The sequence below is a fragment of the Rutidosis leptorrhynchoides genome, unplaced genomic scaffold, assembly GCF_046630445.1.
Source record: "Rutidosis leptorrhynchoides isolate AG116_Rl617_1_P2 unplaced genomic scaffold, CSIRO_AGI_Rlap_v1 contig509, whole genome shotgun sequence".
NCBI classification, from domain to species: Eukaryota; Viridiplantae; Streptophyta; class Magnoliopsida; order Asterales; family Asteraceae; genus Rutidosis; species Rutidosis leptorrhynchoides.
This window is the reverse complement of record NW_027266736.1, coordinates 49,636-63,402: the sequence shown is the minus strand read 5'-3', so window position 1 is coordinate 63,402 and position 13,767 is coordinate 49,636. Positions and strand designations below refer to the sequence as shown.

Here is a 13,767-nt window from a genome sequence, read left to right as displayed (position 1 = left end):
AATATCATCCCGGAACTCGAGTTTCCAGGAGAGAATTTTTTTAAAAAAATAATTATTGCTACATAATTGCACCAATAATTACATAAAAACTCGGTAATGGCAAATATGGGATAAGCCTCATCCCGAAAATGGCAAATACGGCATAACCTTGTACCGGAAATGAAAATTCCGCCAACTGCCCAATTACATGCGAACTCTTGAACACTATGACGATGGGACGAAAGTCCAGTGGAAGTTCAAGAAGGAGGACGGGATTGTGCATAGCAAGAAGAAGAAGATTTTCAGATAAAATTCATATTACCGAGCACGGTAATATGAATTTTACACAGTGTACTGATTATTGTTATTTATTCAGGTACGTATTTGACATTTTGGTGCTACGAGACTCACATTTCAACATAGTCACCCGGTAGTTACTGTCGACGCAACGCATCTTCGTGGGGCGTACAAGGGTAAGGATGTTGTAGCGATTGTGAAGACTACCAACAACAGAGTTGTGCCAATCGCATATCCCATCATAGACGAGGAGTCGAACCACAGTTGGTGTTGGTTCTTAAAATACCTGAAAATTTACGTTCTACAGGATATGTTCACATGCATCATCTCTGATCGTAATTCGGGCATCCTATCTGCTATCGTGAAGCTCGATAGAAAATTTCCAATATAGGGAGTTTCACAGGTGAGGTTACAACACTTTAATTGTAATTTCAAGTTCAAATTAATCCATGAATTAATTATTGCTTTTGAACAGGTACTGCATGGAGCACTTTCGTGCCAATCTGATGTCAAACGTCCCAAAGAAGAAAGGATTATACGGCTTATCTTGGGTCGTGGATACCGAGTTGGATGAGGTTAAATATATGAAGGCATGAGCAGATCTTATAGAAATGAGTCAGGCTACAACTACTTATCTGCAACGTATTTCCCTAGAGAAGTGGACATTGTTCCTAGACGGATTCCACCGATAGGGAACAATCACGTGGAACGACGTGGAGAGTTACAATAACGTTCTCAGAGGCGATCGCTTCTTACCGATCAGGGTGTTCGTTCAGGCCATGCACGCAAAAGCTATGTTGATATTTGTAGACGAACTGACGAAAATAAATAGATATAGATCTGCGCTTGCACCGATACAGACAGAAACATTCGATGCCGACAAGATGCATTCCAAACGATACACAGTCTCGTTATATCCAAATGCTCCCGGACATATGTTCAGTGTTAGATCTTCGCCATTGCATCTCAGAGTTGCCGGCAGTGAACATATGGTTCGATTTGATATGGGTTTATGCACGTGTTTACATTGGGACACCTACAGGATTTCTTGTTCTCATGTAATGGCCGTTGCGAAGGTACTCAACGTCCGTCGTCTAGACCTGGTTCATCGTGGCTATATAAGGGATGGTTGGATACAACATGTCAGTGGTGTTTTTGGCCCTGTGCCAAATCACTGGCCCGAATCCGACTTTTTGCTCATACCAGACAACAGTCGAAGACCGGTCGTAAAAGAGTTAATAAACGACAGCTGGGTGCGAGGGACTATGCGAACATGACCGTTCGAAGACCACAAGGGTGCAGTAATTGCAACACCAGAGATCACGACAGAAGGAAATGCCCATTGACTCATACACCGGTGGATAGATTGTCGTTGAACATGTTGCACGACCCATACGGACTTCATGGAAATGCGCCTCTCGATGATGATGATGATGACGATGACTACGATGATGATGACAACGGTGATGATGATGATGATAATGATGCCGGGATTGATGATGATGAGTATGATACAGATTAATAATTAAGTTATTTTTTAATAACTAAAAATTGTGGTGATGAATGTGAATATTATAAATAAAATATTACTCCTAACAATATACATATAATCTATTCGAATACTAGCTCATATGTCGTAGTAGAACCAACTGCTCTTCTTCTTTTGACCGCGACCTACACGATCTTGTCGCTGCAACTCTGTCTCTCCGCAGATTGTTCGCCACCATGAGTATCTAAGAATTACAATAATATGAAACAATTAGATTTATCAGTAACTATATATTAATAACACTATGTGAAAAATATAAATGGATTACAAACATATACTTACCATGAAGCTCTTGACCTCCGTGCTGCCATGCGTACTCCGCAAACCTACTACCCTGGCGGTGGATGTGTTGAGAAAGTCCTGAGAACTCGACCCGATGCCTAAGCCCATATGTACATCTCCAGCAACTGAGTGACGACGATGATCAAAAGTGGTCGACTGATGCTCCTGCTGCACCGAACCAAAAAGACTTTCGACGAAATCGTACTCGATAGGTTGTGCAGGAGCGAGAGGATCTACAGCCATGGAGGACCTTGGGAATTGCTGATATGGTGAAGTGGCATCCACCAAATCATCGGTAGTAAATGCCTGTTTGATCAGAAATTTCGTGAAATTTAATTATGACGACAACAAGTCATCGCTTCGCAATGGCTATGACTCTAGCACTGGCACATTACCACCTGAATTGTGAGAAGATGTAGAATTCCGCGATGATGTAGAATGACGGGAGGAACCAGCAAGACGAGAGGATCCAGCCGGAAAATCCGATAATGAATGACGACTAGATCCAGCCTGAGGAGAAGGTCCAGTAGGCTGAGAGGATCCTGCATGTGCTGTAGGAGGAGGTACCTCAGGCGAGGGCTGTCTGGCTCGTCTACCGCTCCTCAACACCTGACTCCCGAGCCTCTGCAACAGTGATCTCCGTTGAGGAGGTACGTAATCCTGACTGGGATCAACATGCATAACGCCTTGCATCGGGACAACGGTCGCCTCCTGGATCGGCAAACCGGTCGCCTCCTGGATCGGCAAACCGGTCGCCTCCAACAAGTCCCTGATCCTGTCCGAAAACTCCCCGTAATTCTATATATGCTGGTGATGATACTGGTTACCCCTATACTCCTCCTAAAGGCCGCTCGCCCAATGCATAAGATGGCTCAACTCGTCGCTCTACAATTGAATACCAATGAACATAAACAGTGAATTAATATTGTACACTACAAATCGCTCAACGAATGACTTATAATAAATAAATCGTACGCACTAGGGCATGCATTGAATCCGTGTGGCCATGGTAACCTCCTGTGTCTAGCTCATGATCGGGCTCCTAGACAAACCGGACGGTCTTACTACGGTACCAAGACCGATAATGCGGCGGAGCCTCCGGGTGAGCTGTCTGGGTACCCTCCACGACACGGTTAGCCCGAATGTGCCAATCATGAACGTAAACAGTATGGACTTGTTCCCAGTTCTTAACATGCGACGACCTTTTTATCCCGTGCAACCTGTTAGTCTCAGTCTCATTTAAACGAGCCTCCGGTACAACTTGCAGGCGTCCAAACTGTCGCATGATTCTGTCGGGGTAGTGACCCTCCACAATATAGTAATAGTAGAGGTATGTCCTCGACATCCAAATGTGCTCACCCTGACGGCATCCATCCAGTAGACTGAGCATGTGGTCGGCTTAGGGTGTCCATAGGAACTAAAACGAAATGACGAAAGTAATTATTAAAAATAAATTTATATTTTTTAAAAAAATTACAAAAAATTTAAAACTGAACGAGAACTTAGATGATGAAATACCTGTGACGAAGTCATTATCGACTACTGATCTCTATAATCTAGAAGGTCGTGGTTGTACTATTGGTTCTGGATAAAGGTCTCGTCCACCTGCGTCAAAAAAAAAAATACGGTAATTCGTACGCCATAAACCATAAAGGAAAATTTTAATAAATGATGAATTTAGTTATAACTTTAAATGTATGTGAACTTATTGTGCAGCAAATGGCAAACAGACCGACGCCACATGTCCTCGACGAAATCTGGACCTGACCTTAAGAATCCTCGTCCATGCCCATGACTGCACGAGTAGCCCGCACATGATCGTATAATGCTCTCCGGAACAGGCGGAATCTCACAATGCGCGGTACGTGTAGGCAAGCACAGCGCTGCCCCAGCTCAACCTACCGCAAGCATCTGGGTCTTCTAGGAGCCGTAGTACGAAAAGATCGATCTTGTTCTGGCTATTATCCGGAAAGAAGCAACCAATAAGCAAGAAGGTGACGTGACATCGTGCCCTCTGTAGCGCCTCCTCCTCTGAAATATCTACACCGTCGCGATGCTCCTCCAAGTGGTCCCTAAGTATAGCGAGCCTAATAGCGGTCTTCCCATCCCTCTTCGGGCGACAGCCCAATAGCCTCTGGAGATACCCGTCGATGTCGGCGGGATACGACTCGCTACCCATAATGGGTAAACCGTCAACACGCAGTCCCAGCAACACCCCAACATCTTGCAGTATGATGGTGGCCTCGCCTAGGATAGATGGAAACTGTGAGTCTCGGGCCTCCATCGTTCGGCTAGTGCCGTCAGCAGATGATGATCATACTCCATATATCATATACTGGAAATCAATCCAAATCCCATCATCTATATATACGTCATCACCTGAGGTATACGATAGACGTCATCCCGCATACACTCCCAGAAGAAAGCGTCTGCTCTCCTCACAAGCAGTGGCTTATCGCACTCCTCGTGGGACGAATAAATGTGACACGATCTATGCACCGGCTGAAACCACAGTAGATCGACCTCTTTAGGTCCCTGCGGAATCCAAGAAGATCTCTCCGCCATAATCTGTAAAAAAAATGAGTTCTTTAAAATAAATGAACAATTAAGACCTCATACTACGAAATTTTTTTAAAACAAGTCCCCATATCATCCGTAAAGTTTTCACTTATTTCCAAACAAGTCCCATATACTTCTTTAAAAAAACATGTTGGTCATATAATTTACAATTTTTTTACTATCTAGTCCTCATATTTTATAAATTAATAAATTTAGTCCACGCACTATAAAATAAATACAATTAACACCTCAAACTTGTCCCGTATTTTATGTTTCCGAGAAGAGATTAAATCAACTTAAATTTTCATAATCGTTGTGATTAAGTTAATGGTCTTGGAAACGAAATTTTCGAAACATGTAAAAACGTTTACCTTTTAAAAAAAATAAAACCAATAAAATATTTACCTATTATGATTTGTATATACATTTATAATTTCTTAATTTAAATGAAGGAATATTGGGAGGAATAGGATTACTTGTCTAGTTTTGATAAAGTTTTGAGACTTTTGTATGTGAGAGTTTATAGCTCTCTTATATATATGTATAATAATATTAATATATATACATATATATTAATTAATTAAAAATTTAGTATGAAACCAAAGTCTATTGATCAAGAGGTAATAAGGATGGAATTTCAACATATAGATCGTGCTGTCGATAATCTATGAATATAGGAGAATTTATAGTCTAGAATCAATTAGAAAAAATATATAGTATGAAATGTAGCTAATTAATTAGTTGGGCATATCCAATTTTTTTGTTAAGAAAAAGAAAAAAAAATTTAGATCCTGTTTAGTATGGAAAATTTTCATTTTCTTTTCTTTTTTCGAAAACTACTGTTCTTATCAATTTCCATTTCATTTTCATTTTTTTTGCAAAATTTGTTCAATATACAATTTTCATTTTGTTCTTCAAGTCAAAATCCCTAATTTTCAAAAGTCAAAATCACCACCACGTCCACCCCTAAAACCGCCTCCGCCTCTAAACCCACCACCGCCGTCGCACGAAATCCAAGACGAGCTTCGAGCTGAGTCGACGTCGTCGTCCTTAGAAGCAGCGCCAATGAACTCCGAGCTGAGTCGAATTAGTGTTGTTGCCGCTTTTGGAACAGTTGGACCCAGCCAAACAGCTGAGACGACGCGCACACGAGGAAAGCAAGCCATCGTCATCGTCGTCCACTCACCAAAGGACGAGATCCGCCACATCGCCGCCGAACCGAGACGAGCTGTTGTTTCCGCATCGTGGTGGTCGGCTCGTTAAGCCACCGAATCGACCACTGATTTTGATGTTTCTGGCAGCCTCAGTAGAGATCGATGACGACGGAGTAGGTGGCGAGATCGGATTTGAGCGGCGGCGACGAAGGAGATCTGGAATTTTTTCTTATAATACACTATGACCTCTGACGTTTCCATTTTTTTCAATCCAGTCCCTCGAGTAATTTGAAAACTTCAAATTTGACTCTCTCATTTTTTAGAAAATTTTGTGAAAATTCTCAAAGAAAACAAAAATCGTCAACTGAACAAATTTCAAGGAAAAATGAGAATTTTGTGAAAAATGAAAAATTTTCAAAAAAAATTCAAAAACCGACCCCCACCGAACACGCCCTTAGGGCCTGTTCAGTAGAGAGAAATTTTCAATCCTCACTTTTCTTTAAGAAGTTGCCAATTTTACTATTCATATCTTAAAAGAAAATTTTCACAAAACTTGTTCAATGGGTTTACTATTCATCTCTTTCGTTTTCTTATCTTTAAAACCAACAAAATCTCTAAAAATGGTGGAATTCAACAAAGAATACCACTCTCGAATCTATCTCAAGTTCAACAAAGAAGACCAATATCTTGTCAAAATATACAACAGTCCCTCTTCTCCATTTTTCCAATTCCCGATCTCCTCTCTCACCATATCCAAAAGTCAAAGTCACATATGAACCTTACGGAAGTTGAAACCACCGCGCCAGAAACTAGCATTGATAACGGCTGGTAGAAGGTCGGCTATGCAAGACCAACAAGCAATCTGCTTCACATTCGACTGTCGCCTTCGTCGTCGTAGGATCGTCGAATCCAGAAGGCCGTCGCCGCTGCTGAAGAAAATGGAGCTCTGACGAGATCGAAGCGGCAATCTGATGACGAGGATGATGAGATGTCGTGGTGGTGTTGAAGGAGATGATGTATTTGTGTGAGAGAATGCAGAAAATTGTGGTGGTGATGTTGATCGGCACTGAGATGTGCAAAGGAGTGTTTTCATTTTTTTTTTATTTGGAAAACTCTAATTTAGAGTGTCAACATTTTCATAAATTTTTCTGAAAATTTTGTGAAAATTTTTCGAAAAATGCATGTACCGAATAGGATCTCCATTTTTCGAAAAATTTTCGAAAATTTGGGAGAAATTTCCCAAAAATCCTTCCAACCGACCAGTCCAATTCCTTGAGAATAGCATACAGTAAGCTCAATACACATGTAAAGCCCATTTTTTAATAAAATCAAGGTTTTTTTTTTTTAATTTTGGGCCCAATTATTAGCTCTTTCAGGAACCATCTCCCTCTTTCTGCGTCTATGAGACTATGACAATCCATCAGCTTTGAGCAGCAGCACTGAAGCGCCCAGCCACCAAAAGGCAGCTCACTTGCTATGAAGTCTCTCTGATATGAATCACACTCTGGGCGCAACTCGCCTCATATACCGTGCACGAATTGCGAGTCTCGTCAAATCAGGCTTAATCGATCAGGCAATCCACCTGTTCGACGAAATGTCTCAATCAAACTGCCGCATTTTCGGGGTCGACTACAATCGGTTCATTGGCGTATTAGTTAGTCACTCCCGATTCGAATTAGCCGAGCATTACTACAACGAGATGGGTCGTCAAGGTTTCTGCTCCACTCCCTTCACTTACTCTCGCTTCATTTCTGCGTTATGCAGGGTCAAAAACTACACCCTTCTTGACAGATTGCTGGGCGACATGGAAAAGCTCGGTGCATTGCCTGATATTTGGGCTTTTAATATTTACTTGGATTTTTTGTGCAAGGAGAATAATGTGGAGTTGGCTTTGAAGGTATTTCATAGTTTGGTTGAGAGAGGGAGAGACCCTGATGTTGTAACGTATACTATAATAATTCATGGGTTGTGTAAAGTTTCGGAACTTGATCTTGCCGTTCAGTTTTGGAGAAACATGATTGAAAATGGGTTTCGACCAGATAATAAAGCATGTACTGCACTTGCTGTTGGTTTGTGTGATGGTGGCAAGGTTGATGTAGCTTATGAGCTGACTCTTGGTTCAATGAAGGGTAGTGTTCAGTTCGGTGTATTGTTTTATAATGCATTGATTAGTGGATTTTGTAAAATTGGTAGGGCCGACAAGGCAGCATCGATTAAGTCTTTTATGAAGAGAAATGGGTGTGAGCCAGATGTGGTTACGTACAATGTAATATTGAATTACTGTAGCAATGAGCTTAAGTTGGAGGAAGCTGAGAAATTGATGAAGACAATGGAGCGGAGTGGGATAGAACCCAATGTATATAGTTATAATTCGCTCCTCAAGGGTCTTTGTAAAGCTAAGAGGATAGAGAAAGCCTATCCATTGGTGAAAAAAATGGAGACGATAGGGTTATGCGATGTGGTTTCCTATAATACTCTTATTGAAGCATATTGTAAGGGGAATGATACTAGAATGGCTTGTACACTATTTGAGCAAATGGCGAGGAAGGGGATTGTGCCTGACGTTGTAACATTTACAATTCTCATAAAAGCTTTTCTTAGAGAAGGTAGTTCTGATATAGCGAAGAAACTTCTTGATCAGATGACAGGCATGGGTCTGTTGCCTGATTGCATATTTTACACTACCCTTATTGTCCACCTGTGTCAATCAGGGAAAATTGAAAATGCTTGTGATGTTTTCTTTGACATGTTAAAGCAGGGAATTCCCCCTGACATAGTCTCATACAATGCACTCATTAATGGCTTTTGCAAATCTTCTAGAGTAACTGAGGCCATGCATCTTTTCAAGGAAATGAAGAGTAGAGGAACCCATCCTGATGAATTAACATTCTCTTTCATCATTAAAGGGCTCATACAGGAAAAGAAGCTTTCTGCTGCTTGTGAAGTGTGGGATCAAATGATGGAGGAAGGCTTTACCCTTGATGCAGCTGTTACTGACATACTAGTTAATGCCATCCATTCAACAGATCATCCGAAAAATAATAATTGGTCAGTACCTCTCAATCTTCTTCAAGGAGTTCATGGTGGAATTCCTTTTACGGCACATTATTGTTCCATCCATTCGATTGTACTCATGTTTTTTCCATCTGACCTCCATTAGTATGTCCTTCTGCTTTAGTTAAAGTCGATTATGTGTCTTTCACTTCTAGGTTGAATTTCATGGTCTTAGTTACTTACTCTTCACATGTCTACTTGACAGATCCATTTTGGAAGCTTTCATTCGATATCCGTGTCTAGCAAATGCTGGCAGTGTTGTTGCTTTCTAACTTCCGTGGGAAGATGCAGAAACATAGGTATACTGGTTTGAGCGACTTTTACGTTTATTGGTTTGTGGAGACTAAGCCAATTAAGTTTGAGAGCTGGTCTACACGAGCTTTATATTTTGGCTGCAGAATGATATAAAGTAGACCCTAAACCTTGCGGATGTCATGGTCGAAAAAAATACACTGTAAAGAAGAAACTGATATATTCAATTGGTTTTTGTAGTGGTAGACTTGTGTAGTTCTTGGTCAGACGATAGACATTTTAACAGTAGGTAGCACCATCTTGTCCCTGGTTTAGGGTTTAGAAAATTATTTTATCTGTTCATCATGAGGGAAGTTACGTTGATCAGTTGAAGCTTTCTGTTCTTTTCCTTTTGCTTCTTACACATTCTCACACTTAATTGTTTTCAACTCCGCCGCGTGGTTTTGTGTCTCAACAGGTCGAGGATGCCTGTTGTTACTGTCTGGGGAAATGCAAAGTCGAAGCGTGCTGAAACCCAACTATTATAGGTTTGACATCCCCAATATGCTTGTGATAACTCTTTCCCCTTTTCTGGAGCCTTGATTTCTGGAAAATTTTGTCTCATGACAGTAGTTTTTCATCATCTTTAGGGAGCATGCGAAAGCCTCTTGATGGTGCCGGCGAATGCTCATGATTTTGGTCAAGGTAAAGCAAAGGCTTTGTTTAATCATCCAGATGCACAAAGCTTCATTGCCGTGCATAATACAAAAAAAAAAAAGGATGATTTGGCGTTGAAATGGTTCTTCCGAAAGATGAGGAATTGCGTGAAGTCACTGCAACTTTTTCACTGTGGTAGGCAATACTAACGGAGAAGGAGCAAAGATTCACTCATGCTGATTAAGAAAACAGTTTTGTTTGGGATCTACATAGACTTCAATTGTTCGGGTAATGACTAGGTTGGTCGGCGATATCATTGTGACTATGTAAGATTTATTGTATCGTGTACCTTCACAATAATTATAACCAATTTTTGGCAATAAGATATAGCCATCGTCCGCATTATAGCTTCTTTTTCTCTGAACTCCTTTACATTATTACAAATGCGTCTTACTTTTTCATTGCAATAACTTCAATTTTAGTAGTAAGCACCAGATTCTGGAACCAGGACCTGTTAATGGAAATGTGGGATAAACTTTAATCTAGTTCGTTTGAGAAAAAAGGTACTACTATCAAATCAATCAAGCAAATATTACTTGCCTCCTCCCATGGCTAATCTAACGTATGATTCTTTTCTTCCAAACGAATCAACCTTTAAGTCATGTTCAAGGCATCTCTAAACTTTCACTTTCGTCCATATCAAAACCAAACTCTTATTATTCATTCTCCTCCTAGATACTCTGTTTCTGTGCATTTCCCATTTACACAGCAATGCATCAGCATAACTTCCCAGGAGCCACCAATCTCCGCCACTCGGAGACCAACCCACATTTCAAACCGTCTTCTTCACAACCACAACCGCCACCACTCCAGGAAGGAGACCATTTCCCATTGCATTTGGGTTCATGGGGATCACCGCCAACTCCTTCACCATGGCAGCAGCCTGGTTATAATCAGCAGCCGGAGCCACGAATTCCTCTCGCACAACCGCAGATTCCAGGGCGGCAGCAGCCCAGCGGAAGGCAGTCGGGACCACGTGATCGTGAACGTGAGCCTCGGAAAAAGGGCAAAAAAAGTTCACGGACACAACCACCAGTACCGGAACCATATCTTCACGACCGACAACAACCTCCTACGGTGGACTTCGACCCAAGGTGGGCCCCTCCTAGCCACCAAAAACCACCGAGTGGTGGTGCCGGCGGCTCTATCCCTCTAGTGACACCACCTTTGGATCATCATGGACAACAACCGCCCAAAGAGGTTTCCGGCCCATGGTTCACACCCCCATTGCATTATCAAGGCGACCAACCGCCACCTAGTGGTGGCGCCGGTGGCTCTGTTCCTCTAATGACACCAACTTTGGATCATCATGGACAACCACCACCGAAGGAGGTTTCCGGTCCATGGTTCACACCCCCATTGCATTATCAAGGCCAACATCCTGGGGACCAACCGCTACCTAGTGGTGGCTCAGCGCCTCGAGTGACCCCACCTTCAGGGCATCCTAGCAGCCACCAGCCACCAATCATTGTCCCTGTCCCAACAATTACAAAACCTCCACGTCATCAGGGCGAACATCCTAGTGGAATTCGCCCAAGTCCTCCACAAGGTTCGATTCACGAACGAGACAGAAAGCAACGGCGATACAGCCCTGCTCCTCCGATGACTTCACCGGAACATCATCATCGCCAGCACGGCCGTCAACGTGACCATGAAGGTCTATTAATCCCAAAACAACAAAAAACAAACATAATGACATGGTTTGCCGCCATCTTCTGCGCAATATTTTGGGTACTAGTAATTCTAGGAGGCATAATCGTGCTAATAGTTTATCTCGTGTTCCGGCCACGTAGCCCGAGATTCGACGTTTCGACGGCAACCCTTAATGCAGCCTATCTGGACGTCGGAAACCTACTGAATGCTGATCTGACGGTGTTAGCAAACTTCACCAATCCAAACAAGAAGGTTAGCGTGGACTTCAGTTATGTGACACTCGACGTGAGTTTTGCCAACACGCTTATAGCTACACGTTATGTCCCGCCGTTTAAGGCAAAAAGGGCTGACTCGATGCTCGCAGATGTACATATGGTGACCAGTCAAGTTCGGCTTTCGGTACAAGAGAGTGAGCTGCTCAAGAGACAGATTGCAAATAATAGAGTTAAGTTTGAAGTAAGAGGAATTTTTCATGCAAGATCGACATTGGGAAACATATTAGGATATTCTTACAAGTTGTATACTACTTGTAACATTGAGCTAACTGGTCCTCCCACCGGGGTTTTAAGATCAAGCAAGTGCAAAACAAAACGATGAAGTCAGTGGGATAAATAGAAAAAAACACTATTTTGGATTTATATTATTCACAATTGATAAAATTGATTTTGTATCATTGTATGTGGCTTTGTGCTATGCTATGACCAGCGTAACTCTGGTTTTTTTTCAAAGAATGAAAATGCACGTCTTGTAATTTCATCGCCAATCTTAGTTACAATTGTGCAATACTAGTACATTGACAAATAATGATTTGTTCAAAAGTATGCCATCCAAGTCTTTTTCTCTACATCTACTGTATCTTGCTGCATTATTATGAATGAGATTCTGCCTGCCAGAACAGACACAGAAAACTATATCCGATGTTGGCAGAAACTAACGTAGTATAGTAAAATCGTGAGTCTGGTTCGGACTGTTCGCTTCTCGATATCTTTATATATTCCGATGTTAATCGAACTTGTATTTTAAAGGCTGAAAATAAGGATGGATGATTATCGTCTTCCTTCAGAATTCCTTCACTGGTAAACCTCTCGACGAGTTAAATATCTCTTCCAGATGATTCAACCAAGTAAATTAATCTTCTCGTATAAATTAAGATTATCATTCTTTTAAGTAATCTTCTCGAAAATTGCCGCATCTCTAATGTCAGGATTTCGAATTTGACGGAGGCTTTCGGATTGACAAATCGTCATTCTTTCTTATTTGCTACATCATGCATTCGAAATTGACGGACGCCGGACCTGACTTCAAGCTTTCGAAATTGCCGTACCTCGCTTTAGGCGTTTCCTGACACCAAATTCACCTGACGGAGCACCCGCCTTCGCCGATTCATTCACCTGAGGCACCGAGCGGACTTCGCACAATCACCCTGAGCTGAATGGGCTCGACAAGCCTACAACTCGGAACGGGATCAATAACTCTACAACTCAAAACGGTTTTAACAAGCCTACAACTCGGTACGTTTCTTAACAAGCGTACACCTCGGAATAGTTTCAACAAGCCTACAACTCTAAACGGTAAGCTTTCAACTAGCCTACAACTCGGAACAGAATTAACAAATTTACAAGGGCACAGTAAGCTTACAACTCGGAACGAAAGTAAACTCGAAAAGTTAAGCTTTCAACTACCCTACAACTCGGAACAGAATTAACAAATTTACAAGGGCACAGTAAGCTTACAACTCGGAACGAAAGTAAACTCGAAAAGTTAAGCTGTCAACTAAGACACAACTCGGAACGGACTCAATATGCCAAAAACTCGGAAAGGTCTCAATAAGGCTACAACTAGGAACGAACTCGCCTACAACTAGGAACGATAAATTGTCAACTAGCCTAAAACTCAGACCTGGATCAATAAGCCTACAAGCGGAACGATTTCAACAACCATGCAAGTAGAAACGATCATAACAAGCCTACAACTCTAAACAATCTTAACAAGCTTACAACTCGAAACGGTAATCTGTCAACTAGCCCAAACCTCTGAAAGGGCTCAATAAGGCTACAACTCGGAAATAATTCAACAAGTCTACAACTCGAAAGGAACTCAACAAGCCGAACATCTCGGAACGATAAACTTTCAAATAGCGTAAAACACAGAACTGGCTCAATAGGCCTACAATTCGGAAGGATCTCAACAATCCTAAATCTCGGAACAATTTGAACAAGTTTACAACTCGAAACGGTAATCTGTCAACTTGCCTACTACTCGGAATGGATCAATAAGCCTATAACTCGGAAC

The 13,767-nt window shown here is 41.8% G+C and overlaps 2 protein-coding genes across 2 annotated transcripts; both read left to right on the top strand.

Annotated features, from left to right (window-relative positions):
* Positions 1-7,312: 7,312 nt before the first annotated feature.
* On the top strand, positions 7,313-8,980 carry LOC139884141 (uncharacterized). Its single transcript, XM_071868212.1, has one exon. The coding sequence runs from the start codon at positions 7,313-7,315 to the stop codon at positions 8,978-8,980; it is 1,668 nt and encodes a 555-aa protein (XP_071724313.1).
* Positions 8,981-10,647: 1,667 nt separating this feature from the next.
* Positions 10,648-12,072, top strand: LOC139884133 (NDR1/HIN1-like protein 13). Its single transcript, XM_071868206.1, has 2 exons — positions 10,648-10,663; positions 11,480-12,072. The coding sequence occupies exon 2, from the start codon at positions 11,515-11,517 to the stop codon at positions 12,070-12,072; it is 558 nt and encodes a 185-aa protein (XP_071724307.1). The 5' UTR covers positions 10,648-10,663; positions 11,480-11,514.
* The last annotated feature ends 1,695 nt before the right edge of the window (positions 12,073-13,767 follow it).